At 40.2% G+C, this 19548-nt stretch overlaps 1 protein-coding gene across 1 annotated transcript in view; it reads left to right on the top strand.

Annotated features, from left to right (window-relative positions):
* CACNA1C (calcium voltage-gated channel subunit alpha1 C) overlaps positions 1-19548 on the top strand; it is a gene marked incomplete at both ends in the record, with an annotated part of 471149 nt that overhangs the window by 268667 nt on the left and 182934 nt on the right. Inside the window, 2 exons of the mRNA XM_079548089.1 lie at positions 2847-2986; positions 11582-11721. Coding sequence (XP_079404215.1) covers positions 2847-2986; positions 11582-11721 — 280 coding nt within the window. The remainder of the gene's footprint in view (positions 1-2846; positions 2987-11581; positions 11722-19548) is intronic.

Genomic DNA, 19548 nt, shown 5'->3' with positions numbered 1-19548 from the left:
TGGTCCTGGGGCTGCCAATTGCACTGGGTGTTCCTCTTGTGTCCAACCAAGGTAGCAGGTGGCTGAGTCATGTCTGAGCTCCCCAGGCAGGGGGCACTGAGTGGGACTGCACCCAGGTCCCTGGAAGTCTGCTTCTGTCTCCTCACTGCTGGGCTTTGCTGTGCTCATAACAGCTCTTCAGTTTTATGGTGTACGGCAGAAAGGGAACACAAATTAATTAGTAGGCTCTTCAAATTCTTCTCGATTCTGAGCGTGAGCAGCTCCCTGAAATGGCCTTGGAGTAGCTGCACTGTGTAAGTTGGGCAGCATTTTTCCTTCAGTCCTGAAATCATTAATTTAAGTGCAGAGGATCATAAAGTCTCACTCCTCTGCTCAGTATTCTGTATCTTATGTTCATTTCAGAGGCTTTTATATAATTTTGCTTTTTTTTGAAGCTTTCCATCGTAACCCAGGCATTGTAAAGAGTTTATTCACACCACCTGTAGCTTATATGCATACGTGCATATATATACGCATGTGCATGTAGGATTTTGGCATATTATTACCTCAGTGATGTGGTTCAACAAAGCAGGAGTCAGTCATCCCACAGACATCTTCAGAGACAGCGTGGTATGAGGCTCCTAAACCAACTCAGTGGAACCTGTTAGGTGCTGAAATACTGGCTGCTGTGTGCAGTGCTAAATAATGATAAAGTTTTTTTCCAGAATTTTCTCAAGTATTTGCCTTCTTGGTCTTTTTGTTGTATAATATAGGTATTTCAATGAAATTCATGGAGTGGAAAGGCTCTTCTGGCTGGGCAGAGCAGTACAGCAGAGCACTGCTGCCACAGAGAGCACAGAGCCAGACACAGCAGCATTTGTCCCAGTGTTTCTTGAGGTCAAGGGCAATGTTTAGAGATAAATCACTGAGCACGAGGTCAGCCTCAGACCTTCCCCTTCAGTTGTTTAGCCAGTCAGGTTCAAGTTGTACCTGGAGCTGGTAACCAAGAGAATGGGGCAGTCAAAATCCCTTTGACTGCCAAGAGACGTTGTAGGAGAAGGCTGTTTGGGGAACCCATGTTTCTCCATGAGCCATTTTCTCTGCTTACAGAGCAGAATGTATTGAGTACAAACAGCAATCTCAAGGGCAGTCTGAATGAGAGAGTGGGCTTGGAGCTGCTGGTGTTTTTTGAGGGGAAGAAGAACTTGCCCACAACTGTAGGAAACCCTTTGGATGGAACAGGGAGTGAGATTCATTAATGCAGTAGTCACTGGTGCTGTAAGCTGCTGCATTCTTCTCTGAGTTCAGTGGGAGAAAAATTCTTGGTGTCCTCATCTGTGTCTGTCTGGAACAATGTTGAGCAAATTCTGTATTGTGGGCATGTTCAAAAGCTTTACTACTGGATCAGATAAATACAGAACAATACTTTTTTAGGTGTTCTTTGTAGTAAATTCCAGGCACTACTGCAAGTGTTGTGGTATCATTATGGGAGAGAAGAGATCGATATTTTAAAGTGCAAGCGTGTACCTGCTACCATCAGATGGACTTTCTCAGGCTTATAAAATAAGAATGCTAATATAAACATGGAAATGGACGAGTATCACATTTTTTTGATTAATGAGTTGCTAGTGAGTTGCTATTAATTACCTGAATCTGAATGGAGGAAGTTCAAATGGGCAACTGAGTCAAATGATGAAGTGATCTTATGTAAACTCACACATTTTATGTTTTTGTGTCTTATGAAATTGTCATATGTGCATTTATCAGCACCACAAGGCAGAGGAGCAGGGCAACTGCAGTTTGGAACTGCAAAGACAAAGCACTGAGCTGCCTGATTGTCTTGCTGCATATCCTACAGGATATGAGCAAGACTATCTAGACTGTTTTAATTTCTATTTGAGATTTTTATTTCTTGAATGAGAAATACTCTTAATACCTCACTTTGCAGCTTAAACTCAAAAGGGGCCTAGTCTCCCTTTGCTGTCATCTTTTTCATGTACTTATTTCATGTTTTCATGTACTTATTTCCAATCCAGCTTGCCACACAGCACTTCTGTAGTGATTAGCTAATGCTGCCGTTTCCTTCCTACTTAGATGGAGGTCCCCATTACTTCTGCAAAGCTACTATTGTTATTTCATTCTGGGCTGAAAACCCAGAGATGAAGGACAGAGAGCCTGTGTGCTGTCTCCTGAAGGCTGCTTGATTGTCTGAATAGGACTGTACTGTCACTAGAAGTGACTTTGTTTGGAATGTGCTTAAATTTCAGCCCTCATTTCACAAGGACATGTACATTTCTGATGGAATAACTAAATGCTTCATGTGTTAGTCAGCCTGATCCAAAAATCAGAAACTGGTGACAAACCAGTAGCTTACCTATTCCTAGCAATAGAAAAAAGAAATCCCAAAAAAGACATTGTGCGAAACACTCATCAGTGAATTTCTCCCTGTCCTTCTCTGCAGCACTGCATCCAGCAACGCCTTCTTTCCAGAGGTAGAAAAGACCTGGATACAGTTCATTCAGAAGAGTGACAGCACTTGGCAGTGTTTCCTACAGAGAGCTGGTGCTGGCACATGCTTGTGGACCCTCTGCCCTCCTCTTGTGCACACACTTGTGCAGTGGTCAGTCCTTACTATGGCAAAGGCAGCAAACGCCTAACCAAAATTTGCTGCCATTGTCCTGTCGGATTGGCTGCAAAATATGCAAGTCTGAGGAAGCCCTCTGGCAAGTCACAGATGTTATATGTACCCAAGTGATGAGTAGTGAGCTGGAGGCCGTGTAGGTGGAATGTGACAGCAGAAAACTGTCCTTGTCCAGTGTTTGTCACTCATGCTAACCATTGTCTTTCTTGTTCTTTTTTCTCCCCAGGAACGAGTGGAATATCTCTTTCTCATAATTTTTACAGTGGAAGCATTTTTAAAAGTAATAGCATATGGACTTCTCTTTCATCCCAACGCTTACCTCCGCAATGGCTGGAATTTACTAGATTTTATAATTGTGGTAGTAGGGTGAGTACCTGCATCATGTCTTTGAACGCACTGTACACCTTGGGCCACTGGGAACCTTTGGGAGCATGAAGGCATATGAGGGTTGGAACATCCCTTATAAGTGATGTGAGGGGTTGCTATCCATCTTTTCCTCTCTATCACATGTTCTACCAAGCGTTACTGCACAATCTGAAAATACAGTTAATTCCTGCTGGTCATCTGTAGGTGTAACTTGATTCATGCTGATTTCAGTGTGTAGCAATGACTTGCCTTAAGGTAAATAAATAAGAATTGACATCCAGTTGATACATGTTTTCTCTCTGGTATCCCTTGCTAATTAGACTTTCCTAAAACTTTCAGTGGTTTGCAAGATATGGAAATTAAACTGCTGTTTTTGTAGTGGATGAAAAAAGAAAGCAGTGCAAGTGAAATGCTTTAACACATTTATGGTAGAAGAAAATCCCTTTATTTGCAAGTCTGTGTGAATATTAAAGAAAAATATATATGTAGAATTCATAAATTAACAATGCTATTTAATAAGAAATAAGTTCTGCATTCTTGTGAACTTCTACTCTTTTGCAAAGAAAGATGAAAAATTTAAATCTCAGGTTTTCATTTTCAGAAACAACAACAAAAAAAGTTCAATCACACTTCTGATGGTGATCTTTTGATTTGGGCAATTTTAATACTTTAACCTTTTTAAAGACTAATAATTTTACTATTATATATATACTATATATATAACTATATATATATTATCACATTTCCACTTGAAGCTGCAGTCTCTTCTCTGTGTTTTTCAAGCTTGGCATTTAATATATTTGAATAAAAACAAAGTAAAGAACCTTCCACTTTTTTTCTTACTGAATGTAAGAGATAAATAAGGTTCTTGATTTGTGATTGCTGAATGGAAGGAATGAAGAATAAACTATCCCGAAGACAAAGAGAGAAGGTATTTTTTCTTCTCAGTAATTGGTCCCACCCTCCCACAGCTCCATTATTACAGAATGTCATCGCCCACAAAAACTTTCAGTCTTTCCACCTCTTTCCCAAGGAAACTTTTCGTCAGAATCATAGAGTGGTTTAGGTTGGAAGAGGTCATCCAAGTTCCAACCCCCTGCATGGGCAGGGCTGCCACCCAGCAGCTCAGGCTGCCCAGGGCCCCATCCAGCCTGGCCTTGAATGCCTCCAGGGATGGGGCACCACAGCTTCTCTGGGCAGCTGTGCCAGGGCTTCACTTTGGCCTCTTGAGTGAAAAATTTCCTCCTAACATCTAACTTAAATCTCCCCTCTTTTAGTTTAAAACCACTCCCCCTTCTCTTATCATTATCTACCTTTTTGTAAAAAGTTGTTCTGTATTCTGTTACTAAGCTCCCTTTAAGTACAACTCCCAGGTAAAGATTAAAGAGGGCACTCTGAGTCATCAGTGCTCCTTATAATTTCTGCTTCTAATCAAAGTTCAAATTGACCATTTTTGGGATGGTCCCAAATAACTGTTTCAGCAAACTGTTTTCTGCTCTGTACTACTGGTTCCCTACTGCTTTCATTCAGCATTCTGGGGATAATGTGGTGATGTGCTGGAACAGGTTGCCCAAGGAGGTTGTGGATGCCCCATCCCTGGAGGCATTCAAGGCAAGACTGGATGTGGCTCTGGGTAGCCTGGTCTGGTGGTTGGCAACCCTGCACATAGCAGGGGGGGGTTGAAATGAGATGACCTTGAAGGTACTTTTCAACCCATGCCATTCTATGATTCTTTGAAAATTGGGTGGAAGGAGTTTCTACTGAGGGGAGAGAGAACAGGTCAGCACCAGTTGTTATTCCCAAGACATCACCACTCAAAGTGGGCATAGCTCCTCCGTTTGCAGCAGTGCCCAGTTTCCTTTGCCCTTCATTCCTGCCCGCAGCCAGAAGATTGCACAGCGAATTAGTAATTGAAAATTGGCAAATCCCCAACCCCTCCCCTGTTATTGTTGCCCAATTCTGTAGCTGGTTCTGCCTTTGAATGTCCTCAGACATCTCACATGCCTTGGGATCACTGCTTGGTGAGGAAATACTGGAGAACAGAACTCCTATGAATATGATTATTTCCTTTTCATCTCTATGAGAAAGACTTTTTAAAGAAAGGTCGTGTGTTACCTCTTCTTCCATTGGTATGCTAGATAGCAAGACTCCAGAAATCACAGGGCGGCATTATATCTAGTTTAAGTACAGTCCTTTTCAATTTTCCTCCCAAGACAGTTAATCAGCAAGATGATATACAGGCTGAAATTAATTCCCCTGCCAATTAGGGCAGAAGCAGCATGTCTCAGCTCTTGTACCCGCTCTTGCCTCCAGCAGCTCTCAGTCTCTAGATGGGCAACAAAAAATGTAACTGGGGTGGGATTACACAGCATAATAAACATGGCCAAGACCCCATGGTCTCTGTTAAATAGTAACAATCTCAAGTGACAGATTCCGCTTCAAGGCCAGATGGGTCCGTTTGATGTTTATCTGTTTGAATTCTCTCCTAGGCTGCCACAGCCTAACCCAGTGTGCTGCTATTTCTCTCCACAAGCCCTCTGCAAAATCTACGTGGCAATGCCATCTGTTCCTGTTCTGCCCTGTCATGTTCTCCTAGGGGCTGAAACACCTCAGTGACATCATGTTTAAATTTCAGTGGCATTTCAATAGTTTGTTAGAGCGGTAGCCCCATGGGGAAACAAAAATATACAAGTGAGGGAAAGTGAGGCGGAGGAAAAGTGCAGAAATAAAGACTTGTATCAGCATTTCTTTGTAGCACCTTTTTCTGGCCACTGATGAAGCTGTTGGAAAAAGCTGAATGATTTGGGCACGATTGTAGCACTGGGCAGAGGGGGTTATCTGGCCTGGGAGGTGAGGAACAACATGACAGTAATATTAGAAGCATCAAAAAAAAAAAAAAAAAAAAAAAAAAAAAAAAAAAAAAGACCATGGTAACTGATGTTTGTGCTTGTTCTGCCTCAGGCCTTATTTTCATTTTCAGTGATGGTTGTTTTCGAAAGTCTAGTTGGGAAGTATTTCATATAGTGATGAAAGCTAAGGGAACAAAGGAAAGGTTTTTAGATACTTTGTTCATCTCTCAGTCCACTTAGTATGTAGTGCTTACTACTTATGATGGTCCCTCTGTATGGGGCATTGGTGAAACCAAAGTCCTGACAGTATTATGTTCAGTTTTGGGCCCCCTCACAGCAGGAAGGTATGGATTTGCTGTGAAGATGTGAGAAAACAAGAGACATGAGAAGCAGCTATACAAGCTGGGCTTGTTTAGTGTGGAGATGAGGAAGCCGAAGGAAACTTCATCACCTTCTACAACTACCGTAAAGCAGGTTACATCAAGGAAATGACCATTTCTCTTCTTGGGTGACAAGTGATAGGATATGAGGAAAGAGCTTCAAGTTGTGCCAGGAGAGGTCTAGGTTGGATGTCAGGAAGAATTTCTCCATGGAGAGGGTGCTCAGGCCTTGGAATAGGCTACCCCAGGGGAAGTGGTCGAGTCTCCATGCCTTGATGTATTTGTGCAGCATGGATATGGTTCTTAGGAGCACAGTTTAGTCTTGGTTGTCGTAAGTGCTAGTCGGACTTGATGATCTTATAGGTCTTTTCCAACCTAAATGATTCTGTAATTATCATGGAATCATAGAATGGTTTGGGTTGGAAAGGACCTTTAAGATCATCCAGTTCTAACACCCCTGCTACAGGCAGGGACATCCCCCTCCAGTCCAGGTTGCTCAAAGCCCCATCCATTAGATCAGTTAAGACCCATTAGATCGATTAAATTATAATTTGGTATATCTTGAGAAAATAAAGCAGCATAACTGCCTTCCTTTACCTTAAAATATGCAAGGCAATAGAATAAGAGAAACGTGGTGATGTGTAGAACCGAGTGTAAATTTTAGGAATAAGTGAAGACAACTGCTGTGTTTCCAGGAGAAAGGATGCACTTTAGACCTGAGGGCTTATAACAGCTTATCGTTCTTGCAGTGCAGGAGATCTGCTTATTCATCAGTTAAGTCTTTTAAGGCTTGATTCTAGCTTGTCTTTAAATAGCCTGTGACCCTGCTATAGCAATACCATTAAATACTACTTTAAAGAAAAATGTCTGTCTGTGGGTACCAATCAGAAGCGCTGTGGATAAGAACATTATTAGTTAAGAGTAGAGATCACACCCATAAGCTGCCTAATGAGACACAACCCACAAGCACTGACAATTAGTCAAATTGTTTCCTATTTCCTGTAATTTTACTGTTCTTCTTTTGGAAAATGTAAAACTTTCAGATAAAACAGCAATGTCCTTTACCATTAGGCTGCTGGAGGAAATTTCTCTTGAGAAAAGACTAACTTGACAATGTTATGTTAGAAGACTATCTGTCTTTCCTGGCAATGCTGTGATTTGTCTGCCAAGCACACTCATTCTCCAAGGACCCATAGCTTCTGCCAGTAAAAAGGTGTCATAATTTGAAAGGCAGGCTTACTCGGGAAGGTAATCAGCGAAGGTATTTGGAAAAGATCTGAAATTCAGAATAGATTGGAAAACGTGATCACAGTATGTCTTCCTGAAGGCCTCTGGGAAGTTTCTAAAGGACGGACCCAAATGCTTCCACACTCACAAATCACAGGTGAATTGCAAAACACAGTGAAAATAAAAATCATTATAGCCTACTATTTATTTATACCTACGAGGACTCTTTCAGCTGTGTTTTTCTGCTGATTTTGGCCTTACGAATACTAAGTTCTCTGTTTCCTTTTTATATTCTGGAGGCCCTTGACAGGTTCCTTTTTATGCTCTAAAAATCAGCATGCTTTCCTCACAGAGGAACTGAAGAGTTGTAGAGCAGGTTGCAGCCCTGTCATGCTGCTGTTAGAGTCATCTAGCAAAGAGAAAACCTTTTAGATGTTTCAAATATCAGAAAGGAAACAGAAAAATATGAGAAAGTGGAAACAGTGATGCCAGCTTCATGTGTCATGAGTAGGTCTGAATCAAACAAACAGAATTGGACTGTGCCCATACACACATTTTGTGTGATAGAAATATGTTTTCTGCTTTCCATGCCTATCAAATGAATTTAGTTCAGGTGTAGTCAAGTCACAGATGAAATTCAGAAATCAAGATGTTAACTGCACTGCTGCAGTGGAAATACTACATCCTAATGAAAATTGAGCATGAGTTTAGCATGGAAGAAAGTAGTTAGCTGGAAGGAAGATCAATTTCTGAATTCTTTCAAAAAATAGAAAAGAAAAAAAAAAAAGTGAAGATTTTCAGTGGCCACAAGAGCTCAGCCTGCTTGCATTTTTATGTCGTCTAAACTTTGATTCCTGTGTGTGCAAAGAATCCTCTCACATCTTGCTTGCAGCCTGCATTTCAGCTAACTCTCCCACAGAGAAGAGACAGAAAGAGCAGGGTTTTGCTCTACAGTACCTTTTCCCACAGATTTTCATCAAAGAGCAGGCTTCCCCCCCGCTATAACTAGAAGGACTCTGGCCTCATAGTTTATACCAGTAGCTTAACATCTATCTGTCTCTTTTAGGACTGGAAAGCAATTAGGTGACGATCTAGGAAGACTAGATAGAGATTGTAGAAACTACAGAGTGTATATGGGGTGTGGGTTTTCCTCCTAAAAGAGGATGATGGAAGAGGCAGTCAGAATCCTTACCTTTCTTCTGTGTCTTCTCATCTGCAGTATTTCTAGACAGGTCTTATTTTTCCCTCTGGGTCATAACAAAGTTACAGCCCAAAAAGCATGTGGTGGATGTACCCTATGAGCCATAGAGCTGCCCCTCAGGAGGAGCAACAAAGGACAGATAGGGCAGGGTGTCATCTAACTTTGGAGAGAGGAATAAAGATTCAGTAGGCCAGATTGGACACAGTGTAGAGCCAGGTATAAAGAGGGAAGAGTGAAACAAATAAAGAAAAAGTTGTATTGCATTGGTAAAAAGCAGGATTAGTGCACAGGGAGATATTAAGCATGGGGCAAATGTGCTAAAGCAGGATTAGCGGGAGTAACAATTTGAGGTTAAACATGGGTTTTTAAAAGCAGCAATAGCTGCAAGTTATTCCTGACAAAGTAGGCAGTTCCATGCCTCAAGATAGCACGTTTAGCATGTGTCAGTATGGGAGCACACAAAAGGGTTACAAGGTCTACAGCTGAGCTGCACTACTCTGAGAAAGCAGGTTCTTGATCCAGAGAAATGAGTTGCTTTACCTTGTTTTTGTATCTTTTGTATTAATTTAGAACATCTGTAGCTTTTCTTAGGATTCAGAATTCTAGAGCAGTCCGTGGTTTACTCACTGCATGAGTGGCAGGAGAAATGCCCTTGATGCCAGCTGCCACAAACTGCTGTTTGGTAGAACGTAGGTCCAACCATGGGCAGCAAGGAGACTGGACCCTCACTCGTGCATAACTGCTGACCCAGAGTTCTGCGACATTTTATTCTCAACCTGAAGACATCTGAAAAAAACAGCATAAGAAACCTTTTACAGTGGATTCTTTTTCTTCCAGAGGATCCCAGGAGACTGGGACTGTTGTATGGGAATGTCAGTCATCATCTAGTATGGGAATTGTGTTGACTAGGAAGATAGAAATGTTTAAATAAGAAGTAGAGCACACTTCTAGAGCTTAATCACTTGCTTTCTGGAAATATATTAAGCCAAATTTGACCTACAGTGTTTCTATTATGAAGACCAGCAGAAAATTGCGACTCTGTATAATCTGTATACACAGCTCAAGGAATACATACATTCCAATAATTCACGTTCCTTACATCAGCCCTTGTTTATCGCTCTCTGTGGTGTCTGTAGTCAACTCAGTATTTCTGATAGGCTCTGTTTTTGTCTTCTCTGCATCCTGCTTCACAGTCTGCAACACCTACAGCTTCAGCATCCAACCTCCCCCCACACAGTTTTTCCCACACTTGTTACCTAGTTGTTAAATCTCTCTGCAGTGCCTGTAGTTGAGGCTTTCAATAGATCCAGTTAGGAGTTTCTCAGTCACAGATGACAAGTTTTATTAGTCTCTCTATATGAAATTTTAAATAAAATTAAAAAAAGAAAAAAAACCAAGCTGCTTAAGAAACTAATTTCACATTTGCATCTCACTAATCCATCTTTTTCTGTGGTTTTAGTGCTGGGGAAAAGTGTTGGCTTAGACGCTTCAGTAAATGAATCCTTTTTCTATTCAGGGCAAGCTCCCTATATTTGCAGCCCTATCAGTAGGCTGTAAGCAGACTGCAGAGCTCCCTGCAAAGCAATCAGGCAGCTCAGTCTCTGCTTTACATGCAGTTTGGGGGCTCTCTGTGGAGTCTGCCAGTTAAGAATGTAGATAATGAGATCCTGACAGAGGCACTGCAGACTGTGATGTCTGGGAGACAAATCAGCCAGCACTCAATCCAGGGCACTTCATCCAGACTGCTGCCTGCATCCCAGGCAGCTTCTTAAAGTTACATCTAGTGCTTCCATGGCATGCTGTGGGCCATAGGGTCTCTGCCACTTGCAGGCAAAGTTTTCTGCAGAGTGCCAAACATCCATTTAGACTGGAACATCTTTTAACCTTCGCTGAATTTTGCTGGGTTCAAGCCGACAGCTTTGAGGCTGAAAGTAATGTCATTAGCAAACTCATGAGGAATCCGTACTCCCCCAAAGGTTCCAGTGTTTTACCAGAAACATGGAAGCTGCTTCCTGACAGCTAATTTATTAAATCAAACACTTATTAATACACAGGGTGAGCCTTCATCCTTTTCATAGAAGAAAATTCTTTCCTGCCTTGCTCTGCCTTTTCAAATGTGTTTTGATAGAGACATCTTAAACAGCTACTCCTACTAGCCAAGACAAAACACTTGGACTGGTCTAATAAAATATTCTAATAATAAGACTCCTACAGTTTTGCACTTTCCATAGCCACTGCATCAAGGGATTTACAAATGGGTACACAAACACATAATCTGAGCATACTCTCTTATCTAAAAATGTGCACCTTGAAGGAGCTCTAATTTTTAAACCCAGTTCTACCTGCAGGGACCTTGGTAAATCTTAATTCATTGTAAAATGAGTGACAGATAATTAATTATTGAGTTAATTATGAATGATTCTTTCCCCATGGTGCATGGGTGGTTAATAAAGATAGCAAAAAAATGTTAACAGCAGAAGGGGTAACACCAACAATTTGTGGTTTCTTGCCTTTCCACTCAACTTCCCATGAGTATGTTCTTACCGGAGGCTGCCTCCAAAACCTGACCACATGCACTTTCATCATGAGACATTGCCAAAATGATCATTTCAAAGCACCCAGTGCAGGAAGCATACCTTCATATACCAACAGGCAGACAGGTACAGCTGGCCGAAAGGAACCATTGGGCTGAAGGAGGAACGCATCATGTTTATGTCTGTTCCAGAAATCAATGTTTTGCAAACGGTGCAGACATCACCGTTAGGCTATTGCATATGGGAAGAGTCTGTCTCTCCTCCACCATATGCGAATGTTGAGTGACATGTGTGGCACTCTTCACAGGTCTGTGAGATAGCTCATGTGATACGATGATGATCTCTGTTCTTGTTTAGCCCAAGCCTTGCTGTCTGCCTACAGCTCGTTTCTTTTCTTTTTACAGGCTTTTTAGTGCAATTTTAGAACAAGCAACCAAAGCAGATGGGGGGAATTCAATAGGAGGAAAAGGTGCCGGATTTGATGTTAAAGCACTGCGGGCTTTCCGAGTATTACGTCCCTTACGACTGGTGTCTGGAGTTCCTAGTGAGTAACATCATTGTTTTTGTTATATGTATGTCTGTGGAATGAGGATGGAGTAATTTGTAAAGCAATGTTGAAGATGGTATATGATGCAGATTGTTTTTGGTGTGGTGGGGAAGTCTTTTTCAAATGAATGTAGCTTTGTGGTAAAGATGATATTAATCAAAGGATGACCAGACGTGGGCAGGGGGCAATGGAAGTTTCATGGCATGTCAGATGTGATTGTGCAACCTTCATAAGTAATGGAAGTGAGAGATCCAAGAGTTTCAAAATTTTGAGCAAAAAATCCTTTATGTAATTATAAAGTCATGGTATACTGCTGGCATTGTATATTCCTGATCGTGGTGGAAATGCTATATGATCATTTGTGTTGGTTCTGGGGAGACGGGCTACTTCATTAAAATTGCATTTTCTTCCTTTTATGTGATGTAGACAGCTAGGAGCAATTTAGAATCAACGGGACACAGGGCAGCGATATAGTCATGTTCTATGTCTTATTTGCTTAAATTATTTCTAATGCATCTAAGGAAGTCCTCAAGCAACTTTTAACAATTTAATATTCATTTTCTTATTTACAGTAAAGGTATGAGTAACTACAAATCTGGTAATTCTATTGTGGAAGTGGAATATGTACTCATAGCATGGGAGGATTATATTGTTTATCTTGACTGTTTTAGATGGGATGCACAGACTTTCGATAAGATGGTTAGTTGAAAGTTGTCACTGCTTTCCTTGTTCATAGCAGTAAGTGATGCAGCAAGAGGAAAGGAGTTAATCTCCAGAAGAGCTATGAAGAGAGCTTTGTTTATTTTTATTTGGGAAGCCTGCTAGTTTGATATGTTAAAGTACTTCTAAGCCCAGTCATTCAAAAATCTTGAGTCAGGTTACCATAAATGCTGTGATGTAAGCTTAAAAATGATTCATTTGATTTAAAAGAGGCGTGAGGTTCTTTGGTGTGTTTTCTGATCCAGGAGATCATATCACAGCTGCGTCTTCAGGCTTTTTCTCCACAACCATATAGGGTAGAAACTTCTTAAATGGAAGGTGAGAATCTCTGTGGGAGGAGCTGAACCATTAATAAAAGAAATTAATGGCATTATTATTTGGTCTTAATGTAGTCATTTGTTTCATACAATTGCATACACTGCAATAGCTTCAGTTAGTGCAGAATGCAAAATCTTTTTTGGCAGAAATTTGTCTCATAAAGTTTAGTCTACTCCAGCACCCACTTAATTCCTGACTGTAAACAAAGGTTTTGTTGTTCTTTCCATCCCATTCTCTCAGTTTTTTGGCACTTACTAATTGTCTGTATGCTCAGTGGTAAGGGGAAAATGCTCAGATTTAAACATCTGTGGACTGTAGCACTCCTGATGAGATGCTGCTGACTGGGATGTGCCCTGAGAGTGGTTCTGGCGTGGGCTGAACTACTTTTATACTACCCTTATACTTCTTGTTCTTTTAGAGAACATCCTATCTTCTTCAAGGCAAAGGGAGGTTTGTCAGCTCAAAAGTGTCCCAAGACTTCGAGAGTAGTAACAAGTTATATCCCTTGTGCGTGTAATCAAGAACATTCAACAGAAGAAAACTATCCCTTCACGCTAGGTCCTGCTTGAAATTCATCCCTCCGATACATATCATCTGTGAGGGCGGTAATCTTTGCTGGATGCTTTTAGAGGACTAGAGGAAGCTGAGAGAGCCACATCTCATGTAATACATATCCATATTGTTTATATGATCTCAGTACCAACATAACCTATCTAATGGTCCATTTGTGGATTTTCTCATTAAGTAATTAATTTGCAGCAGAACACAGGCAGGGAGCCTGGTGCACACTAGCAAATACCTAATCTAGACAACGAGATACCAGACCAGTATGAAATGGAGAAACCATCTAGAGGTTACTCTATTAAGTATCACAAAAGTGCAGAGTTTTAGGTTTGGGAGGTTTGGGAACCTCGAGGTCCCACCCAAGTGCTGTCCCTGAGACATTATCAGCATCGCTGAGAGTTATACACACTGCCCTTGCTGTGTCTTTCCCTCTATAGAAAATTCCCTTTTCTTCACCTTCCAAAATATAGCAGCCTTTTTCACTATGAGGAGACTACCTGCACAGACTTGTTCTGACATTACAGGAGCGTTCCATGCACTGCACTTCTTCTTAGCAGATTCTGTACATGTGTGGCAATACTGTGATTACTAAGAGAGGATCCTCTGGGTCACTGGCAGCCTTCTTCAGCATGGAAAGCCCAACATCTGCTGTTTGGATTGAGATCCAGATCTAATTACCACTATTTGGAAGGGAAAAAAAAATTATGAAGCACATGGTGAATTTTTGCATGCAAATCTTAAACTCATCTAGATTGAGGTTGGGAAATGGGTTGTTTGAGGTGGAGAGATTGGCAGGTGATGTGGGAGCAGAAAGGATGGAATCACTTTTTTCTGAGCCAAGAAGAATTTGTGTGAATTTTGTATTTTTGGCTCAATTCATAAGAAATTATCCACTTTAAGAGGAACATCTTTTGTATTCAAGTTCAAGCATAAATGACCTGTTCAAGAATATTGAGAGTTTTCACATGCGTTGTCAGAAGTGAGGGAATCAACGTGTGAATTGGCTTCTAGAGTAAAGTACTAATACCTGCATCTTGCAGATGGCGAAAATGAAATAAAAGTTCAAGGTTTAACACTTCCAGAAGTGGCTTTTAATTCTGTGTCCCATACTGACTACCAATGCCAGCTACCTGAGTTGGCAGGAATATCTGAGCGCTTCAGATTGATAGGTACGGAGCACTAGTATCACAACTAAGAATCCCGTTTCTCTAAGTCCTACCAATGCTTGGGACACAGCTATCTCTTGAAACAAAAACAAAAACCTCTCAGTTGTGTAGGAAAAAAAAAAAAATCAGAACTGTTAAGCAGAGAAAGTGGTTCATCTGCAAGCAGAAAAGTTAGTTCACCCACATGCAGAAAGGTAATGGTACTGTTGGTAATCTTTATTAAGATCAAGCTGTCCGAGATGCCAAATTAATTTAGTGCCTCCCAAAATCAAATGGGTTTGAGGTCATGAATTCAACAAAGCCTGAAGACTACATCAGGATGACTGTTGTAAGGCATAAATACTCCATAGTCTTCAAGAGAACAGATGACAGTTTTATTCCTTGTGGCTATATGAACGTTTGCAAGACCACTTGTCACAAGGAAGGCAATGGACTGTTTATTTAAAGTATGAGATAGACGTTTTGTACCCAGGTCAGAAAAGCATCATGGGAGAAGCTTTCATCAGAAGTGCTGAACGCTGCATCTTTGGGTTCCTGTTGCTTTTAAGTATCCACAAATTTCTGCTGTGCAGAAGGGACTGATTGTTTCTGTTGTTGAGTTTTTTAATTAGGATTTTTTGTTCCTTTCCTGAAAATATTATTTGGGATGAGAAGTACAGTTTTTATTGTGATTATGTGAGGTGTATTGCAGAGCAGGAGTTAGGTACTGCCCGCAGGTCTCATCCCAGTGCTAACAGTGAACAAAATAGAAGTCAAAAGGAATGATTCAGCAACCTCTTTTATTATTATTATTATCATTAACTTTTTTCAAAATTAACACACTTCAAAAATATAATCCACCCCCAATCGGTTTAGCCTGGAATTAACAGTTAAATCAATGTTGAATATTCTCAACAGCTCATGGGCAATTTAAGTACTAAAATGCTAAGTTATGCTTAAGAATTAGACATAGCACTTTAGACCTTTGATGTACAGGCCAAACTGCTCTGTTCAACTATTCTGTTATAGTCATATTAACATAATTTTTGCAGTATGTGTTTTATTTCAACATACTTCCTGTTGTACCAAAGCAGCTTTCTTGTTAAAAAACTGAAATAAAAACCCTCACATGTGCAACAGAGCATCTGTCTTAACATAGCATTAAGATCAATATTCTGGTTTGACAAAGGAAAGAGAAGGAAAACAATTCCCAGGGTGGACATAAGTAGACAAGAGCAAAATCAGCATGTATACCAAACCTTAATCGCTTTAGTGTCTTGGAAACTATTACCCAATATCTCCTTTGGCAGGGGTAAAGTATTATGAGGCTTTCTAGGGACAGAGTTGAGTCAGTTCTTCTGTGGCAGCAGGTTTCTGATGATTACTCTTGTATCTCCATTTTGCATTATTAAATATTTTAAAACTTATTTTAAACATTTTGTTCTAGAGAAGGGCAAAAAAATGGCATCCAATTTGGCAGTGAAGAAGCATGATCCAATTAAAAAAGAAAATCACTCCTGACTATTGGAAAGGGCAATCAGTTACTCCTACACATGCTAACTCATGCCCATTTAACTTATTAAATTCCTTTTCTATCCCCTTTATTCATGCTGCTCACTTATGTCACCTCATTCACTCCGTTCATCCTCTCTATCTTGTACTTTGTCTTCATGTAACTGCATTGTTGCCACTAGTTATGGCCTATCTGATGTGTGCCAAACTTAATTTATACGCTCTTCTACATAACTCGAAAGCCAAATAATTTGATCAATATGTGTTGTGCTCCGTAGTTGCATTTTCAACAAGATCTTCTGCTTACTGAGTACTTGTGTTGGCAGAAGAACATGGTATCGTTACCAAAGCTAGGGAGGAAACTTGTCTGTTCCACTAGAAGAAGAACGTGCCACCTTTTATTCATGAGTGCTTGGATATGGCTACTGCGTACATGTATTTGAATGACTAAGTAGAACTACTTATTTTTCAGAATGGTTCTGTCGTAAAAGCCCATGATTACTTTGAGTCCCCGTGGAAAGTAAGCATGTTCAGAAAAAGTGAATGGAAAACTTAAACATTTTTATATTTGACCATTATGATTACTCCTCATTTGTTGTGAAATGTTCTTCTCTATTAAATTCACACTGCTTTCTCAGTACTAGCAATGTTCTCTGCCCCATATTCATTGAGGTGTTTTCTCATTACCGATCTTCTCCCATCCCCATCCCAAACTCCCTGACATTATTCAGTTTATTTCTTTGAACATTGTGATATGTAGCAAAGTATCCTGTCTTTACTTGTAATGTCTTGCTAGATCTAATTCATTCCAATATGCATGTCACCACGCACAACAAAAAAGAGAGATCAAAAAGAAAGAAGATAAAAGCTGCTAAGCATTCTATGAAAACAGTAGTGGATGAGGAAGGTTTGGCCAATTGAGAGAGGCTGTATTGGCAAAGTCATCTAGCTGCATTTATTATTTGCCCTATTGTAGGCAGGTAAAGCAACAAAACCCGAGGAGTAACAGTCCAGTCTAGGGGTTTTTTTTATATGGGGCACTGCACTAGGTACACTGTGCATACTTAATTTCAGTCAGTTTGAGGGGACGAGGAAAAGGAAAAAGGCTTAAAAATGCTTAAAATTGTTTAGGCTATAGTCCACATATTTCAATGAAGCTTGTTGTGAACTCTAAAATTGGCAGTATTTCCTTTTTCTTCTTTTTTAAGGAGTGTAATTGAATCTAATAAATTCAAATCATGGGTAGATTGTCTGTATGGTCTCATAATTCCCAAAGCACCACAACAATAGAAAAATATGAGGGGACTTGTAGCAAATTGTAGAATAACTACAGGATTTAAGACAATAAGGTCAGGTCAAACTCTCACCACGACAGTTCTCCTAATGTAAGGCTTAGCAAATCCTCTATTTCATGTTTGATTTTTAATCAGGAAGCTGAATTTGCTCTTGAAAATTATTTTTAAAAATGACTGTTGGTACTTGTATATTTGAAGACCTCTTAGTGCTGAAGGCATAAGTCTTCAGCTACACTTGATTTAATGGCAGTGTACCCAACCAGTGGGAGAACAGACATAGTGATTTCTCTTGGGTACAATACTGGTCAAGATAAATCTGTTTACAGGACACATTGAACTCAAGTTTAATTGAAGCAGTCTCAAAGCCATGCTAGCCAAAGAGTGGGGAAGGCAAAACCAGTAAATAAGGATCAAGCGTCATGCAGAATGCCTACTTCCTGCTGCAGACGCACACTGCTCCTGAACCTCCACATTCTGTCTGTCCTGCACAAAATGGGGAGAATGAAATGGTGATTTTTAATAAGCTTTGAATTCCCCCTTTTCCAGGGGGAATTCTTTCTTCCCATTTGTAGCATTGTGTCAATTTGGATGTGCCACTTTGCTGGCTGATGAGGATGGGGCATACAGAAACTCTGTGTGTTCATAGCTCTTTCTGTATCTCAGTGTGTAACTTGTAACACTTAACTTATTCCATGCCCTGCACCTTCCTGTCTTGCCTGTGGTTGCTCTTCTGCTTGGTCCCTCAATTTCTGACCCAGCCATTGAAGCACGACTGAATCTATTGCAGACACTATTTTATAGTCACTGAAAGAAACATACACAGTGCAGTTATTTGGCTTGCATTGAGTTTTTGGGGGGTTTTAGTTGAATGCAGAATCAAAATTTTCTGCTGTACTTGCTGTTTTCCAGACAATCCAAGAAAATTAACACCACTCTCTATAGCTGGAGAAATAATGTAATTGAGGTAATAAATACAGAATTCAAGAAATCCAAAATGACATCTCTTTCAAGTACCAGGCATTTTTTTAATATGGCAAAGAAATGTGAACCACTGCCTATTTCTATTAATTGAATTGTATATACAAAGTCTTAAGTTTTAAGAAAAACACATTGGCAGTCAGGAAGATGATTTCTTGTCAAAAATGCATGCTTTTGGCAAAGTGAAGTTGACAGTCATCTGTTTTGCATTTATACAGTGTCACTAATGGAGTTAGGGGCTTAAGTTCATCCTCCTGATGCATATGTGGTTATAGTCTAAATACCATGTGAACGGAGAAATCTGTGTTATCTTCCATAGATGGATTACAAAATATAAGAAGGAGTTTGATCAAAGTTTCCAACATTTGAAAGGTTTGTGCATGGATACCAAAGAACAGAGTAAGCTGGAGGAGACCATAACCTTGGCAGTTTATTGCCACCAAACCCATGTGACAAAAGTAATTGACAACACAGAGAATTGCTGCAAGTACCTTCAGGCAAAATTTGCCTTAAACTTTGCTGTTATTGCATTTAATCACATCAGTGACTGCAAAGTCCAGTTCCTTTCATTCCTCTTGGCTCTAAAAGCTTTAAAAAATCATGCTCTTGTGTTGACTTCTTACATACTCCTCCACTCTTCTCAACAAGACTTCTCAACCATCTGTACCATCTCTCCAGCACATAAGGCATCATGTGAGGACAAGTTGCATCACCTTCCCCATATTATTGCCTAGCTGCTTTTAATCTCAAGTGGCCAATTTGTTGTGCTTTCATTGCAAATGGGAAGGGAGTGGAGAAAAAAGGAGAGAACAGTCTGAACCAAACATCCTCATTAAACTTATTTCTTCACATTTTACTTAAAACTCAAGGCAGACTTGCAAGTCTTTTATTTACTTAGGTCACCATTACTCAAGGAAGTAATTTGATTCTAGCACTGCATCTCCCTTAGGTAGAGATCATTCCTGTGAGCAGGATTTACACAGTAAGGACCTAACGCATGTTTCTTTGAGTGTACAACCTGCAGAATGATGACATTGCATATTTTTTGGCAGAAAAGGTTAACTATGTGTGGCAAAAAGATGATCTTGTCTTTGCAAAGAATATTACTCACAGAGGTACAGACTTCTTGTAATACAGATTTCTCTCATATTTAAGGAATGCCAATGAAATCCGAGGAATATTTATTATTTAATCTCTGCTATGCAGCTCTTTTAAAAATAGCACTAACTACAAATGTACCCAATAACTGTCAGCCTTATCCTACCAATTTTTGCTCATGCTGGCATGATTAT

The sequence above is a fragment of the Tetrao urogallus genome, assembly GCF_951394365.1.
Source record: "Tetrao urogallus genome assembly, chromosome: 1".
In the NCBI taxonomy this organism is placed as follows: Eukaryota; Metazoa; Chordata; class Aves; order Galliformes; family Phasianidae; genus Tetrao; species Tetrao urogallus.
This window is presented reverse-complemented; position numbering and strand designations above follow the sequence as displayed.